General features: G+C 44.9%; 2 protein-coding genes across 3 annotated transcripts in view; both read right to left on the reverse strand.

Annotated features, from left to right (window-relative positions):
* LOC134211135 (sodium- and chloride-dependent neutral and basic amino acid transporter B(0+)-like) overlaps positions 1-16,501 on the reverse strand; it is a 727,874-nt gene that overhangs the window by 566,020 nt on the left and 145,353 nt on the right.
* Positions 1-16,501, reverse strand: part of LOC134211134 (sodium- and chloride-dependent neutral and basic amino acid transporter B(0+)) — a 343,203-nt gene that overhangs the window by 181,062 nt on the left and 145,640 nt on the right. For both annotated transcript variants that reach the window (XM_062687768.1, XM_062687767.1), the window contains one exon: positions 15,888-16,364. In XM_062687768.1, coding sequence (XP_062543752.1) covers positions 15,888-16,364 — 477 coding nt within the window. The remainder of the gene's footprint in view (positions 1-15,887; positions 16,365-16,501) is intronic.

Genomic DNA, 16,501 nt, shown 5'->3' on the forward strand with positions numbered 1-16,501 from the left:
TAAAACATCAACGAAATTGACAATGGGATGCGGTCACTATAGCCTATATACTATATACTATAGCCATACCACTGCAGTCGGCGGTAGGGGCGCTTCTAGCGCAACGGGAGATCCCTTCGCTAGAATGGTGAGGAGGTAGTCACTAACGAGCAAGGCGTTAGCACCCCACCAGCGGTGAAGGAAGATGGCCAGAGTGGTGCCCTGGCCATCGACACGCTCGGCGGGCAACTACCCAGGATCGATATCGAGTTTACGAGCGTTCGAAATAATATCAGTAAGGATCTGAAACAGAAACTGCTGATACTTCGACAATATGTTTAAGCTGCAAAGCGAGAACAAGACACGCTCACTAAGAGGGAGGTGGAAAGTGAGAAGGTCGAGGTGGACTCGCAGACCGAAGCCTCCTCCTTCCCAACTGCGATGCGTCAGACGGACAGGTGAACTGATCCTGGTGCTGAAGCGTGGAGCACAAGCGAGCGGAACAGCCTACAAAAGGCTGGCCCAGAATGCCCTGGGTGAGTAAGAATGCACGATTAAAATCGTTTACCGATCCAAGTTTCATCAAAATCGCTTTGCGGTGCGAAGCTCATCAGTTTATTTATAAATTTTCCCGCACAGTAGGCTATTTTACGAGTTTATTTCAGTTTCGTTTGTTGACATCGCATATGACTGCAAACAAACTCAAATGAAATCAGATTATCTGTCAAGCAGAGTTTTTGTTATCACAAATTACATCGCAATGTATAACCAACAATCTCGCTTAAAAGTCGTGCACATCGCATACACTACCGTGCAACGTCGGATAAAAATTACACATATATCGCCTCCACTTTTGTACGTAAAAAGCGTTTTCGCGACTGGTATGCGATGACATTTGTGCGCATAGGCATCGCGGAGCAGAAAAATAATTATATTATGCATGCATTCTGGTTGTCTGGGTGGGCACCGAGGTGACTCTCCGGTGTAAGCAGCTGGACGAAGTCACCGAGGCAGAGGATCTCGTCTCCGCGATTAAGGTACAGTGCGGGACAAAAGTTGAGCGGACTTTTGTACGACTTAGAGGGGGGTCCTTTGGCACGCAGGTAGCTTGGTTCAAGTTACCAGTTGCGGACGCCAAAAAGGTCCTGGCGGTCGGTTAACTGAAGGCTGGATGGTCAATATGCCCAGTAAGCATGTTCCAACCACCTTTAGTCGAAAAGTGTTTAAGGTGCTTCGAGTCCGGCCACAAATCATGGGAGTGCAAGGGGCCGGACCGTAGCAACCTTTGTCGACGTTGCGGTGAGGAAGGACATTTTGCGTAGGTCTGCGATAAAGCACCTAGGTGCCTTATCTGCCCTAGTAGGAAGCAAGCCCGTAACCATGTTATGGGTGGACCTACTTGTCTTTATGGTGGTAATAAGAAAACGCAGTGCGGGTAGCACAGCTGAATCTTAACCAATGTGCAACTGCTCACCAGCTGCTGTGGCAGTCGGTTTCCGAGTCGGAGACCGACGTCGCCATTCTTGCGGATCCGTACCGTGTCCCGGCCAACAACGGCAACCGGGTCGCGGACGGGTCGAAGATAGCGGCGATTTGTACCGGTTTCCGGTCCAAGAGGTCGTACCCACAACTACCGAAAGTGTTGCCATAGCAAAGATTATCGGGGTGTTCTATTGCAGCTGGTATGCCCCACCACGATGACCAATAGAGCAATTCACCCAAATGGTCGACAGGCTATCGTCCGACCTTATAGGCTGGAAATCGGTTGTCATCGCGAGTGACTTCAATGCTTGGGCAGTGGAATGGGGTAGCTGCTGTACCAACCAGAAACTTCAGGCTCTAGATGTTCTAGCAAAGCTGGAGGTAGTGTTGGTCAATGATGGCTTAGCAAGTACATTCCGCTGGAATGGGGTCGAGTCGTTCATTGACGTAACGTTCTGTAGCCCTGGCTTGGCCAGGGGACTGAACTGGAGAGTCGACGAGGGCTACACCCATAGCGACCATCTAGCTATCCGCTATGAGGTCAGCCATGGTGTGCAGCAACCTAGGTCGACAAATCCCCGTCAGATTCGTGGGTGGAAGGCCACAAGCTTCGACAGCGAAGCTTTCACCGCGGCTCTGGGACTGGAGGCACATACCGGAAGTCTAACCGGGGATGCGCTGACAGCTGTTCTGTCACGCTCTTGCGATGCCAGTATGCAGAGGAGGGCCTGCCTGAGGCCCAGGCGAAGGATGCAACGAGCTCGCTCTGAACAGGACAGGCATGAAAGCCGCTTAACGTTCAAAGCTGCGAAATTGGCCCTTAACAAGGCCATTAGTAGCAGTAAAAGAATGTGTTTTGATAACCTTTGCCAGAACGCCAACGCTTATCCCTGGGGCGAAGTCTACAGAATAGTAATGGCGAAGACCAGAGGTGGGCTACAGTCGGAACAGTCGCCGTCCTAAGCCACAAGTCCCTGGCCTTCAGCACCGAAAAGTGCGACCGAAGACGAACGAAGAGTTGCTTGCAGTGGCCAAAACCCTGGACACGAACAAAGTTCCGGGGCCCGAAGGAGTGCCAAACCTCGCTCTAAAGGCGGCGATCATGGCGAAGCCTGACATGCTCAGGACCAGTGTTGTAAAATGTCATTTGCATTCGTTTGTATAATTTTCCCAGAACTTGTTTCAGAAGGTAGCTATCAATTCATGTTGTATGACGAACTTATAGCGGTTAAATGGGCCTACAACTTTGTCTAACGAGACTTTGCTGTGAATATGTAATCTGGGGCGTGGGAGGCAAAATGTCATTCAAATGACATTATGTCAAATGACACGTGACATTTTGGAGAGTTTTCACTCTCCAGCCTTTGATGTTATACTTAGAGCAATGTACCCTTGGACAAAAATATAACCCTACTCAAGCGTTATGAGTACATTCAAAATTATGGAAGAAATTTTGATTGTAAAGAAAGTTATGAGCAAATTAGTCAAATGACATGCAGATGACATTTTACAAGCCTGCTCAGGACAGCTATGCAGAGATGCGTGGACGAGTGTAGTTTCCCCGATAGGTGCAAGAGACAGAAACTGGTACTATTGCCGAAGGCGACCCCTCGGCCTATAGACTTATCTGTCTGCTGGAGAGATCATCCTCAACAGGCTTACCCCGTACACCGAAGGTACGAACGGTCTGTCAAGCAATCAGTTTGGGTTTCGTAAGGATAGGTCCACGGTGGATGCTATTAACTCCGTGGTGAAGACTGCGGAGGTAGCGATACAACGCAAGAGGAGGGGAACCCGGTTCTGTGCGATCGTGACGCTAAACGTCAAGAATGCATTCAACAGCGCAAGCTGGGATGCTATCGCGCTCTCGTTACTCCGGTTGGGTATTTCGGAGAGCCTGTACAACATTTTGGAAAGTTACCTCCAGAATCGCGTACTTCTACTTCTTCTTCTTCTTATTGGCATTACATTCCCACACTGGGACAGAGCCGCCTCGCAGCTTAGTGTTCATTAAGCACTTCCACAGTTATTAACTGCGAGGTTTCTAAGCCAGATTACCATTTTAGCATTCGTATATCATATCGTATATCACGATGATACTTTCATGCCCAGGGAAGTCGAGACAATTTCCAATCCGAAAATTGCCTAGACCGGCACCGGGAATCTAACCCAGCCACATTCAGCATGGTCTTGCTTTGTAGCCGCGCATCTTACCGCACGGCTAAGGAGAGTCGCGTACTATTATACAAGACCGATGTTGGTCAGAATTATGCCTGTATCACCGCACTGCCCTTCTACGCATAGTTGTCCCATGTTAGTTTTTGTGGATTTTGACTTTTCACCATAGAGCAGTCTATTTTAATGTATACTTTTAGAAAACTCTAACAGATTTCGAACTTTGTTCGGAAAATCATTGAAAACAACATCAAGTCTATTTGTCCCATTGCTTAATTTCTACGCATAATTGTCTCGCGGTGATTAAATTCATCATTATGGCGGATTTTGTTAATTTATGGAGCAACACACATTGAAATAGCATTTTCTGTTTAGATCTTGCAATCTTAGCCTGTTGCACTGGTTTAATGGGAGTAATTTGTACAATAGTCATTCTAAGCGATATAATCACTTCAACCACGTGGAAGGTTCACTTCCATAGATAAAGCATGTGGAGACATATGTTAATCGCAGTAGTCATTCACGAAATCATGCATTGAGCGGGGCTGATATGCGTAGAAACCATAAAACAAGTCCTCTATTTCTCGGCATAACTGTCCCGCCAAACTTTTTTCATGATCGTTGTCGCAAATTCAATTTGTGAGTGAAAAATAAGAACGATTTCAATGAAATGAAGTCTTTTGAATGGTTCTGTGATGTAATAATCTTATATTGCATCATGGTTATAAGCTAGCAATGAAAATTAGTGTTCAATTTCAAATGCCATTTTCTCATTTGTCGTTTTTTGAATTTGGTACAAGTATGCGTAGAACGGCAGCGCAGGTGTCCTTCAATGGTCTATCCTGGGCCCGGTGCTATGGGACGCCATGTATGACGGTGTTTTAAGACTGAAGTTCCCTGACTGAAGATCTTTGGCTTCGCCGATGACATAACGCTAGAGGTTTACAGAGAGTCTATTGTTGAAGTGGAATTGACGGCGGCCCACGCGATCGCCATGGCAGAGGAACACCATAAAACAACGGTGGTTGTTTTTTTTTCGTCTTTATTAAAGTGATTTTTTATATATCAATAAGTTCATCACTAGACGGTGGTTGTTGTTAACAACCGTAAGTCGGTACAGGAGGCGGTGGTTCGCGTGGGCGACTGCTGCACGATCAATTCTGAACGGAAGGTGAAGGTCCTTGGGGTGATGATCGATGATGAACTTCGGCAGTCACGTTGATTACGCCTGCAGGAAAGCTTCAACAGCTATTGCGGCATTATCGATGATGATCGCACATAGGTTCATGTGTCTCATAGTGATTAGTGCCTACCGCACGGTTTCACGGGACGCAGCCTGTGTGATCGAGGGGATGCTGCCCATTGGGCAAGTCATACGGGAAGACGATGAGAGTTTCAATATGCGCGGAACCAGAGGAGCCCGTAAAGCCATTAGTATTACGATCCCTGCAGGTAACATCTTCTTCTTCTAATTGGCATTACATCCCCACACTGGGACAGAGCCGCCTCGCAGCTTAGGGTTTTTTTATACTTTATTAAAGTGTTTTTTAATCTACAGATTAAGTTCAACACCGCGCAGCTTAGTGTTCATTAAACACTTCCACAGTTATTCACTGCGAAGTTTTTAAGCCAAGTTACCATTCTTGCATTCGTATATCATGAGGCTAAAACGATGATACTTTTATGCCCAGGGAAGTCAAGACAATTTCCAATCCGAAAATTGCCTAGACCGGCACCGGGAATCGAACCCAGTCACCCTCAGCATGGTCTTGCTTTGTAGCCGCGCATCTTACCGCACGGCTAAGGAGGGCCGCTGATGATGCAGGTGATACATACCAGATAAATAAAACCACGTTGACCACGCGTGAAACAGGAAAAAATGCGTAAAAATCAAGTTGAAAACGGCGCATTTTTTTTTAAGAAGCGCAAATTTTAAAACCCGCATAAATAGCGTAGATCCTGAAATTCACGTAAAACGCATAGAAAAAACGTGTAGAACACGGAAATATAACAACGACATAACGAATGCAGAATATAAAAAAATAAAAAATAAAAACCATCGAATTTTGTCAACATTAATATTTCGAACGTGTAGCAAAAATCAAATGGGGTCTGCATTAATGTTTATACCTAGTGGTAAACTTTTGTTTTCTTTTCTTTTTGTATGCGTGACATCATATTTTGCATTTCGATAGATATGTATGTATGTACTTCGAACGATTTTAAATACCCAATTGCAAATGTTACGAAATGCCACACTGATCTACATATACGAATCTGTTTCACTGACAAGGAAATTTCAAGCAAAACAAATCCCCAAACAAAGCCCCCAATGAATAAGTGCAATGCATTTTGCCAATAAAACGTTCCAATGGTATTCTCACTTCGCAACCATGAAGAAAGATAGATACGAGGCCAAATAAAAGCGAAATCCGACCATTACGAACTCGGGCAAATGGGCTCACACGCATAAATGGCAAACACATGAACCCATCCTCCGCGTTGTTTGCCATGGCTTTCGATAAACAGAAATTGCTCTAACCGATCGGCATGCTGCATGGCGATCTCTTCACCACCACCGACCGGCGCTGTATCATCAGCTGATAGCTTTGCGAAAAAAACGTATGCGCGCAGCATCAAACTGAAGCGAAACGTGAGTTAATGTGAGGAGGCAAAACTGCAAAAGATGGACCACCAGCACCGCCGCAGCAGCACTCTATATAGGTACTGCAGGGTAAATTTTCTTTCTGACCATAATTTGATTATGTAAACACTTTTTCGCCACTTTTCTCTATCTCTTCGCTCGATATGGCATAGCCTCCATATACCGCAGCACGCGGATGCTGCCTCAGACCTGTATGATATTGGACCTCTCGGTGAGCTTGGAAATTAAAAATTTCATAATTGCATCGACTATTATCCGCCGTTTACTAGAAATGCTTCAACTATGCTTTAGTGCATTTAAAAACCGTATAAATTTACTTGGTAGTGTTGATGCTTTCTTTGTTTAGAAATTTATTTGTAAAACGACAAACGATTAGAATGGGTATACTGAGTGGAGGAAATCTTGTTCAATAGATTTTAATTCAACAAAAATTATTTAATAGTTCTGTATCTACTTATAGAATAATGAAAATATGTTGGTGTTATGTGAAAGGCGATAAAACGATCCTTTCTAAAATAAAAGAAAAAAACTGGATAAATATTCTGTTAACGTGTTATACTAGATTTGTATTAAAGCTTCATCAACACTTAATTAATCATAGAAAAGGAAGCCTTCCTTAGTCTAGCGGTAAAACGCGAGGCTACAAAGCAAAGCCCATGCTGAGGGTGGGCATAAAAGTATCATCGTGTTAGCCTCACGGTGTACAAAGGCAAAAATGTTATTTTGGCTTCGAAACCTCGCAGATTGAGCCCAATCCCTTAAAAAGTTGCACCTTAAATACACAGTTCGAAATCGAAGATCTCTCATTAAAAAAAATATCCCGTACAGCACATAACCGTTGTTCAAACTATTATGCTTTAATTCAACAACGTAAATTAAAGATTCTATTTTGAGCTTCTATCACATTAACAGACAGCATTTTTCCTTGAACTCGGTTCGATAAACTGTTTGACTGTACGCTTGACGTAACCCAACCACATGTACAGCAAGTGTGCAAAAAAAAAATATTTTTTCACATTGACAGATTAGCGCAAACTTTTATAATTGCTTGTATTGCGCAGGACAGCCAACGCTGAACAGATAAGTACAAAGCATTCTTCGGGACCAGTAACGAAACTAATATCAATGTTCTTGGCTCAGGTCACGAATCGTTAAACACACCTTGTGTGTCTTATTTATGAGCTTCATCATAGAATTCTGCTGCGGCTGATGTTACCACGCGGAAGGTTCGAGATCCTCTTCGGCGCAAGTATTGGATATAATTGCCATAGCACAGTAATTAGGTTGAATTACGATCCTACTTTCAAAATAAGCAGTAGATAATTGTTCTCTTTCCATTGTGATTGTGAGTATTGCTCTTCTGATTCGATGTATGATTCGATGTGATTTACAATTTACGAAACGTTGTTGTGGAGCAGGGACGGGAATGGTTGACATTTCTTTTTACAATTCATCCTGCCATATGTTACCAAAAACGGCTACAATACGGAAATTGACGCATAAAATTGACGTGCAAAAATAATCAAAACAATTACTAACTAAATCCAATGTGAAACTCTGCATGCAGTGCCAACGAAAGGACATAGGCATCTATTTTATTGGTAAAATGACTATTGCTCTATTAATAGTATAATTACTAATGCTACTGTGAAATGCCAACCGTTCGACTTCCACTATTGTTGGTATCTTCTCTGAGATAGATTGACGTTGCGGATAAGTCAATCCCTCGATTGGAGCCCCTACCCGGACAACGACCTTTTCAAGAACACTATCTGCGTTCACCACGTCGGCACAATGAATCGCCCACTTTGAGCGTGCTTACAGCGGCACAGAAGGAGTTAACTTTCTGAAATCAGTATGGCGAAAGGCATCTACGGTTCGATTACTCGAAATTAAGCACCTCAATCGAAGAAATATTTGGTAGGCGTAGTAGCGGACACCATCCTTCATAACCGGTACTAAATAGTTTTTCATGAAAAGTTCCTAATCTTGAGAAAACCCGCGTCTTTCGCCATACAAATTTCTGGCGGTTAACTCATGCTGGCTATTTTGCGCATATACTATAGCGCCGGGATGTGATAGCGGCGAGTAGAAAATCAGCCACTGCCAATAATTCATTCCGTTATCGTCTTCAAGTCCCATTCCCATTCGATGATCTGCGACGACGTCGCACGCTTGCCGCCATTCCAGGCGTATTCTTGCACTGACACGTGGCCAACACCAAGTACAAGTCCTCGGGGGTGGCTCGCAGCCCGACAAGAATCCCGCTTGCCTCAGCCATTGTTGGCGTCCCGTCGATATCAGCCGTCACAGAAATCAGGTCAAGCCCAAATCCCAAGAACCCTGCTTTGCCATCTTTCGCGTCCCGTCGGAACCAGCCCGTTGCCGACATAAAATAAACCTCACTACCCGATCGAATCCGGCCCGATACAGTAGTCACATCAACGCCACCCTGACTCGATCGTGGCCTGCCTTAGTTGCCCGCCAGAATCCAAAACGACATTGTGACAAGTACTAATACTACATTATGTTTCGGAGATCGATTTCACCAAGTAAGCATGCCCCCATATGGGCTCCAACTCCTCAATCGGTCGCTACCATATTTGAGATGGCCGCAAGAAAACTAGACCTTAAATTATGTAGATTAGGAAAAAAATGTCAAAATAATAGATAGGAAAGTAGGAAAACCAAAATTTTCAACATTTTGATGAATCGTCTATCATTTTGGCGAGGCATAACGCCTTAGTGAGACCAACCTACAATATACTACGCGTCTCCACGCACTGTCCATACCAGAATGCTGATTCGCCGACACCGTGTTGGGAAATGTACATGAAAATTATGGGGAAGGGTCGTTCGGTCGAAACCCATTCGGCCGAAAACCATTTGGCCGAATGCCACTAGGCCGAAAGTCATTTGGCAGAAAGGGTCGTTTGGCCGAAAGGATCATTTGGCCGAAAGGGTTATTTGGCCGAAAGGCTTGTTTGGCCGGAAGGGTCATTTGGCCGAAAAGGTCGTTTGACCGAAATGTTCATTTGACTGAATGGCCATTTAGCCCGAAGGGTCATTTGGCCGAAAGGGTCATTTGGCCGAAAGGGTCGTTTGAGCGAAATGGTCATTTGGCCGAAAGGGTCATTTGGCCGAATAGGACGATGAAAAATAAAAAATGAAAAAATGAGAAATTAGGAGTAAGAAGAGAGACGTCTCAATTCACATTCTTTATTTCTCACTTCTCGCTGTAAAAAGTGGGTAGTGAGACGTCTCACTACTCATTTCGCGCTTCTCACTTTTCACAGTGAGAAGAGAAAAATGAAGAGTGAGAAGTGAGACGTTTCTCTTCTCATTCCTATTTTCTCACTTTTTAAATGACGTATTCGGTCAAGTGACCTATTCGGAAAAATGTCCTATGCGGCCAAACGACCCTTTCGGTCATATGACCCGTTCGGCCAAATGAGCCGTGGAGTTTCTACATAATTTGTAATTTTAGATGGATTAAAGCAGAGTGATGCACTCCCGAATTTACTGTTCAATATAGCGCTCGAGGGAGCGATTAAAAGTCCAAAGCGGCACCATTATCACAAGATCGCATATGCTTCTAGGCTTTACGGACGATATTGATTATCGGGATTGATTGCCGGCCTGTGCAAGAGGCTTTTATGCCTTTTAAGAGGCAGACAGCAAGGAATGGATTCACGAAAAATACCAGCATGAGCCACCGAACACCAAATAGATACCGTGGATAATCAAATTTCGGACGCACTCAAGCTTCGGGCGCTTCAATTCGTATGGAAAATTTTCTAAAATATTTCACTGAAAAGTTTCGTCAAGCTGGGTCGGAAGGACTAATAGTTTTAGCTTCTTGTTGTATAGTTACATTTTAATAAGACATATTAAAACAATGTGACAAAATGATTAAAAGACAGTTTGAGCTGTGCAGAGAGAATTATTTTCAATTATTCTTCCCGGTACTGTTTAAGGTCTGAGGGAAGCTCTCTCGCGGTAGAGCACTATTTTCGTACCAAAATATCTATAACTCGGAATTGGGAACGAATTTCGCTTATCCCAACTGAAAATCTCTTTGAGATTTATCAAGGAATGTTTCTACAAAATTTCGTGTACCTATTATTTCCCAAATTTGAATTAAGCTCTAAATACTGAACTATTATACAACTGAAACTTTCGCTTCTCAGTACCTCTCGCCGATGATTTGAGGCATAAAAGAACCGAATTTCGCAAAACCCAACAGACAAAAGTTTTGAATTTTTCCAACGATCATTTTGATGTAATAAAAAGTATGTGTGACCGTATTAAATTTTGAAGGAAGCTTTTTTTTGTCTTTGTTAGCAAGACTTTCACCCCTGGGCTGGCTCGTCTCGATTGAAGGAAGCTCTTTTTCATTCAACCAAGTTTTTTAAATTCCATACAAAAGTTACCATTTCGGGAGAGAAGCCAACAGCATATTTTCTTGTGATGAAATAAACAATTGAAAATAAATAAGACAAATAAGACAGGGGCCCTCCTTAGCCGTGCGGTAAGACGCGCGGCTACAAAGCATGACCATGCTGAATGTGGCTGTGTTCGATTCCCGGTGCCGGTCTAGGCAATTTTCGGATTGGAAATTGTCTCGACTTCCCTGGTCATAAAAGTATCATCGCGTTAGCCTCATGATATACGAATGCATAAATGCTGACCTGGCTTAGAAACCTCGCAGTTAATAACTGTGGAAGTGCTTAATGAACAGTGTGGGATGTTATGCCAATAAGAATAAAAGAATAAGAATAAGACAAATAAAGCAAATAAGACAAATTCCTACGAAAGTTCCTCCCGGAATTCCTCCGGAAGTTCCTCCAGGAATTCCTCCGGAAGTTCCTCCAGGAATTCCTCTGGAAGTTCTTCCGGAAGTTCCTCCAGGAATTCCTCCGGAAGTTCCTCCAGGAATTCCTCCGGAAGTTCCTCCAGGAATTCCTCCGGAAGTTCCTCCAGGAATTCCTCCGGAAGTTCCTCCAAGAATTCCTCCGGAAGTTCCTCCAAGAATTCCTCCGGAAGTTCCTCCGGAAGTTCCTCCGGAAGTTCCTCCGTGAATTCCTCAAGAAGTTCCTCCGGAAGATTCCTCCGGAAGTTCCTCCGGAAGATTCCTCCGGAAGTTCCTCCGAAAGATACCTCCGGAAGTTCCTCCGGGAATTCCTCCGAAAGTTTCTCCGGGAATTCCTCCGAAAGTTTCTCCGGGAATTCCTCCGGAAGTTCCTCCGGGATTCCTCCGGAATTTCCTCCGGGATTCCTCCGGAAGTTCCTCCGGGATTCCTCCGGAAGTTTCTCCGGGATTCCTCCTGAAGTTCCTCCGGGGGTTCCTCCGGAAGTTCCTCCGGGAAATCCTCCGGAAGTTCCTCCGGGAATTCCTCCGGAAGTTCCTCCGGGAATTCCTCCGGAAGTTCCTCCGGGAATTCCTCCGGAAGTTCCCCCGGGAATTCCTCCGGAAGTTCCTCCAGGAATTCCTCCGGAAGTTCCTCCAGGAATTCCTCCGGAAGTTCCTCCAGGAATTCCTCCGGAAGTTCCTCCCGGAATTCCTCCGGAAGTTCCTCCGGGAATTCCTCCGGAAGTTCCTCCGGGAATTCCTCCGGAAGTTCCTCCGGGAATTCCTCCGGAAGTTCCTCCGGGAATTCCTCCGGAAGTTCCTCCGGGAATTCCTCCGGAAGTTCCTCCGAATTCCTCCGGAAGTCCCTCCGGAAAGTCCTCCGGCAGTCCCTCCCGCAATCCCTCAGGAAGCCCCTCCCGGAATTCCTCCGGAAGTTCCTCCGGGAATTCCTCCGGAAGTTCCTCCGGGAATTCCTCCGGAAGTTCCTCCAGAATTCCTCCGGAAGTTCCTCCGGGAATTCCTCCGGAAGTTCCTCCGAATTCCTCCGGAAGTTCCTCCGGGAATTCCTCCGGAAGTCCCTCCGGGAATTCCTCCGGAAGTTCCCCCGGAATTCCTCCGGAAGTTCCTCCGGAAGTCCTCCGGAAGACCCTCCGGGAAGTCCTCCGGAAGTACCTCCGAATTCCTCCGGAAGTTCCTCCGGAATTCCTCCGGAAGTTCCTCCGGGAATTCCTCCGGAAGTTCCTCCGAATTCCTCCGGAAGTTCCTCCGGGAATTCCTCCGGAAGTTCCTCCGGGAATTCCTCCGGAAGATCCTCCGGGAATTCCTCCGGAAGTTCCTCCGGGAATTCCTCCGGAAGTTCCTCCGGGAATTCCTCCGGAAGTTCCTCCGGGAATTCCTCCGGAAGTTCCTCCGGGAATTCCTCCGGAAGTTCCTCCGGGAATTCTGGGGCGAACACAATGCTGCGTCATCGCAGACTTCAACTTCATCGCATATGGCCGGGTCCATATGCGATGAAGTTGAAGTCTGCGATGACGCAGCATTGTGTTCGACCCTTTCCTCCGGAAGTTCCTCCGGGAATTCCTCCGGAAGTTCCTCCGGGAATTCCTCCGGAAGTTCCTCCGGGAATTCCTCCGGAAGTTCCTCCAGGAATTCCTCCGGAAGTTCCTCCAGAAGTTCCTCCTGAAGTTCCTCCGGAAGTTCCTCCCGACGTTCCTCCGGAATTCCTCCGGAAGTTCCTCCGGAATTCCTCCAGAAGTTCCTCCGGGAATTCCTCCGGAAGTTCCTCCGGGAACTCCTCCGGAAGTACCTCCGAATTCCTCCGGAATTTCCCGCGGAATTCCTCCTGAAGTTCCTACGGGAGTTCCTCCGGGAATTCCTCCGAAAGTTCCTCCGGGAATTACTCCGGAAGTTCCTCCGGGAATTAATCCGGAAGTTCCTTCGCGAATTACTCCGGAAGTTCCTCCGGCAATTCCTTCGAAAGTTCTCCGGCAATTCCTCCGGGAATTCCTCCGAAAGTTCCTCCGGGAATTCCTCCGGAAGTTCCTCCGGGAACTCCTCCGGACGTCCCTCCGGGAATTCCTCCGGAAGTTCCTCCGGGAATTCCTCCAGAAGTTCCTCCGGGAATTCCTCCGGAAGTTCCTCCGGGAATTCCTCCGGAAGTTCCTCCGGGAATTCCTCCGGAAGTTCCTCCGGGAATTCCTCCGGAAGTTCCTCCGGGAATTCCTCCGGAAGTTCCTCCGGGAATTCCTCCGGAAGTTCCTCCGGGAATCCGGAAGTATCATTCATTAGGTGGCTTAATTAATTGCATGAGTATTTTCGAATGACTTTTCCCATAACATGTAATATACATTCTTTACATGTAGAGTCTGATCTGCTAGTTCTCAATAAAAGAATAAAATAATATTTCAACAAAGGATTGGTAGAACTTTATGAAGTCTGGAGAATAACTTCCAATTCAGTAGTGCAGTTCATTAGAAATGTTCTATTAGATTGAGAAAATGAAAGATTATTTGACGGTTATTTTGAATAGAGGCTCGTCACTGTGATGCCGCCATTAAGGGGAATACGTCATAATGGACACAAAAATCCCCTTTTTTCTAACTGATTGTAAGGATTTGGCTAGCGCCATTATTCATATATACACGAGAGCTGCCAGAAAGTGCAGTATGAAAATGGGTGATAAATTCAAACTATTCACTTGCAATTTACACCAGCTCTGATCAACCTTGGAACAGCAATCATCGCCAATCGACATGCACTACAGCCGGTCTAAGCTAAGCTTATGTTTTCATTCACGCAAAGATCCAGCAACCACCCTAAGACCATGCATCGAAACCACCACAGAGCATTACAAAACAATTTCAAGAGCAAGTTTGCAAATTAATTTCGATCTAGCTACATAATACACTCACTTTAAGAGACAATCAAAACCACGGCACTAGACATTAGGTAACGCAGCTGGAGAGCTGACTTGCATGGAGAGATGACTGTGATCGGTAATATCAAGTGGGTGCTGCTATTTCTCGATACCCATGGTTTTCCGTTTCGATCATTTTACGAGAGGTTTTCACAAGAGCTGCTGCATTCGCTTGTTTATTTTTGATACGCACTTGAGTTTAGGCGCGTAGATTTAGCACGCGTTTAATGTTCAATGTTTCTTTTTTCTAGCTTTAGCAAAAATGTTTACAGACGTTTTCCTTTTTAAAGCGTTGTTTTTTTTTTGCTTGTTTAGTTTGATCATAATCGTTAGCTATACTAGATGGGTGTTTATGTTTATGTACGTTTGTTGTTAGATTGAAACAAGAATCACCACAAAGGTTTTGGTGACCCACGTTTTCGATTGCAGTTAAATATTACAAAAGTGCCTTGTTGCGAATAGCTGAAAGGTCACATTTGAAAACTTCAATGTTAAAATGATAAGTTTAAACTGACATTGTTGTGACTCTGACAAATTAAAGCTTATTTATTTCTATCAATGTTTCATCTGATAGCAATCATATCGCAGTGAACACAAAAGACATATGTCATATCAAACCAGCTTATTGTTATCGAATGGCTCTAGCAGTGTCACGGTGCGCCCCAGCGCTTTCGAATATTTTATTAATTTTCCGTTGTTTTCACGCACCGAGATTCGTGCTATGCTACACTATGTTTCATTTTTGGCAGCGAACATCCTCCGCATCCGGAAACGGACTATTCAGTGCCATGAACTGTGCCGTGTTGTATGTCGTTTGGCAGATCTCTCGTGTCACCGATGATTATTTTTGGAATTCCGGTCCAGACCATTTGTTCGTTCAGCGCTGATAGCTATGGTGTTCGGATTTTCTGAGCTTCAATTCTTCCAGGAAAAACTAATCAAGCTAAAAGCACAAATCTCCGCCTGATGGTAGATGTAGTATACAATTCCGAGAAAGGTTGACAGCCTCAAAACCGTGTGAAATGAATCAAATACAGATATCTGTTCGATAAAGTTAAGCCTCTAGTGGTTGATGTTGACTTTAGAAGGGGTACTGCTTAAGAATTTTTTGATTGGCTTGGTGAAAGTTTCTTAGAAATTAATTTGTTTTAGGCGCAGACCTTTTTTTATTTATTTAAGAGTGTTAACGCATTTGTTTGGTTACAATTCTACAAAAAGGTGTTTTGAATCTGGTAAAAAATAGCGCCGTGTTGTTTCAACGAGGTTATGAGTAGTGGTATCAGCAGATCTTAATTGCACTACACAGGTACCGTGCTGTTACCACCCAACATGAAAGCTCCGAAGAGGATCTCACAGTTGACACAGGAAAACAATCACCTTCAGTCGTAGTCTGCATCTTCATCTCGTCATGTACATCGTCGTCGCGCTGGCCATTATGGATATGTTTGACGTAATAGCCCACAGTGCAGAGCTTCCATAAATGAGAAACACAGTCATCGCCATTCATTGTACGAAGGCAACGGAAGAAAGTGTTGAATGAGGTGGCAGTGCAAATTAAATTCACATTATCACACCAACTGGGGGAAAAGACAACAAGTGATGCGATATGTAAGCCGAATGGAATTCAGTATCTAACCGTTGCCATACTCTGAGATGGCCTATATTTGAAAATATTTCTTTTGGCAGAGTAGGTATAATACACCAATGAAATTTTCATTAAAATCTTGTCTAAGATCAACCCTGATATTCTAATAATAGATCCAGAACATGAACAACAATTGATAACGTTAATAAAAACATTGGTGCAGATGACTCACCTGTTTGTTTGACTGATCATCGCTATCGGCAGCAACGTTGTTCTGCGAGGTGACTTTGGTCGACAGGAGCTTCACGGTGGATCCGTTGTGCATAACACTGGCATTGTTGGCGTTGGTCGGCGACGACAGGTACCGCAGATCATTGGCCGTGGGGATGCCGGCCGTAGTCGTACTGGCGTTGTTATCGGTCGAACTGTTCCCACTATGGTTACTATTGGCAATGGTATTACTGGTGTAGTTGTTGAAGGCCGTATGGGTGGTCCAGATCGGGGTCGTAGCCGTCGGCGTGTACGACTGCTTCCGCAGGTGGGTGATCCGGTCGATGGTCAGCGCTTGACCCGGTTTGCCGTACCCGTTGCTGGCCAGGACTCCTTCCGATTTTTTCCGTTCCGACGTGAACGAAATGGTGCCATCGGAGAAACGGTGGAATGTGAGATTTTCATCCGACAGAAAGGACATGGAAGTGACGCTCGATATCTGTAGGGGTGTATAAGAGAATCATAATATGTTAGACTGTTGACGTCATGAAGCTGAATGTTTATTACATTATAATTATTAACTGCAAGGGTTTAGAATCAAGCAAGCATTTTAGTATTTGTTTGTCGTGAAATGAA

The sequence above is a fragment of the Armigeres subalbatus genome, chromosome 2, assembly GCF_024139115.2.
Source record: "Armigeres subalbatus isolate Guangzhou_Male chromosome 2, GZ_Asu_2, whole genome shotgun sequence".
In the NCBI taxonomy this organism is placed as follows: Eukaryota; Metazoa; Arthropoda; class Insecta; order Diptera; family Culicidae; genus Armigeres; species Armigeres subalbatus.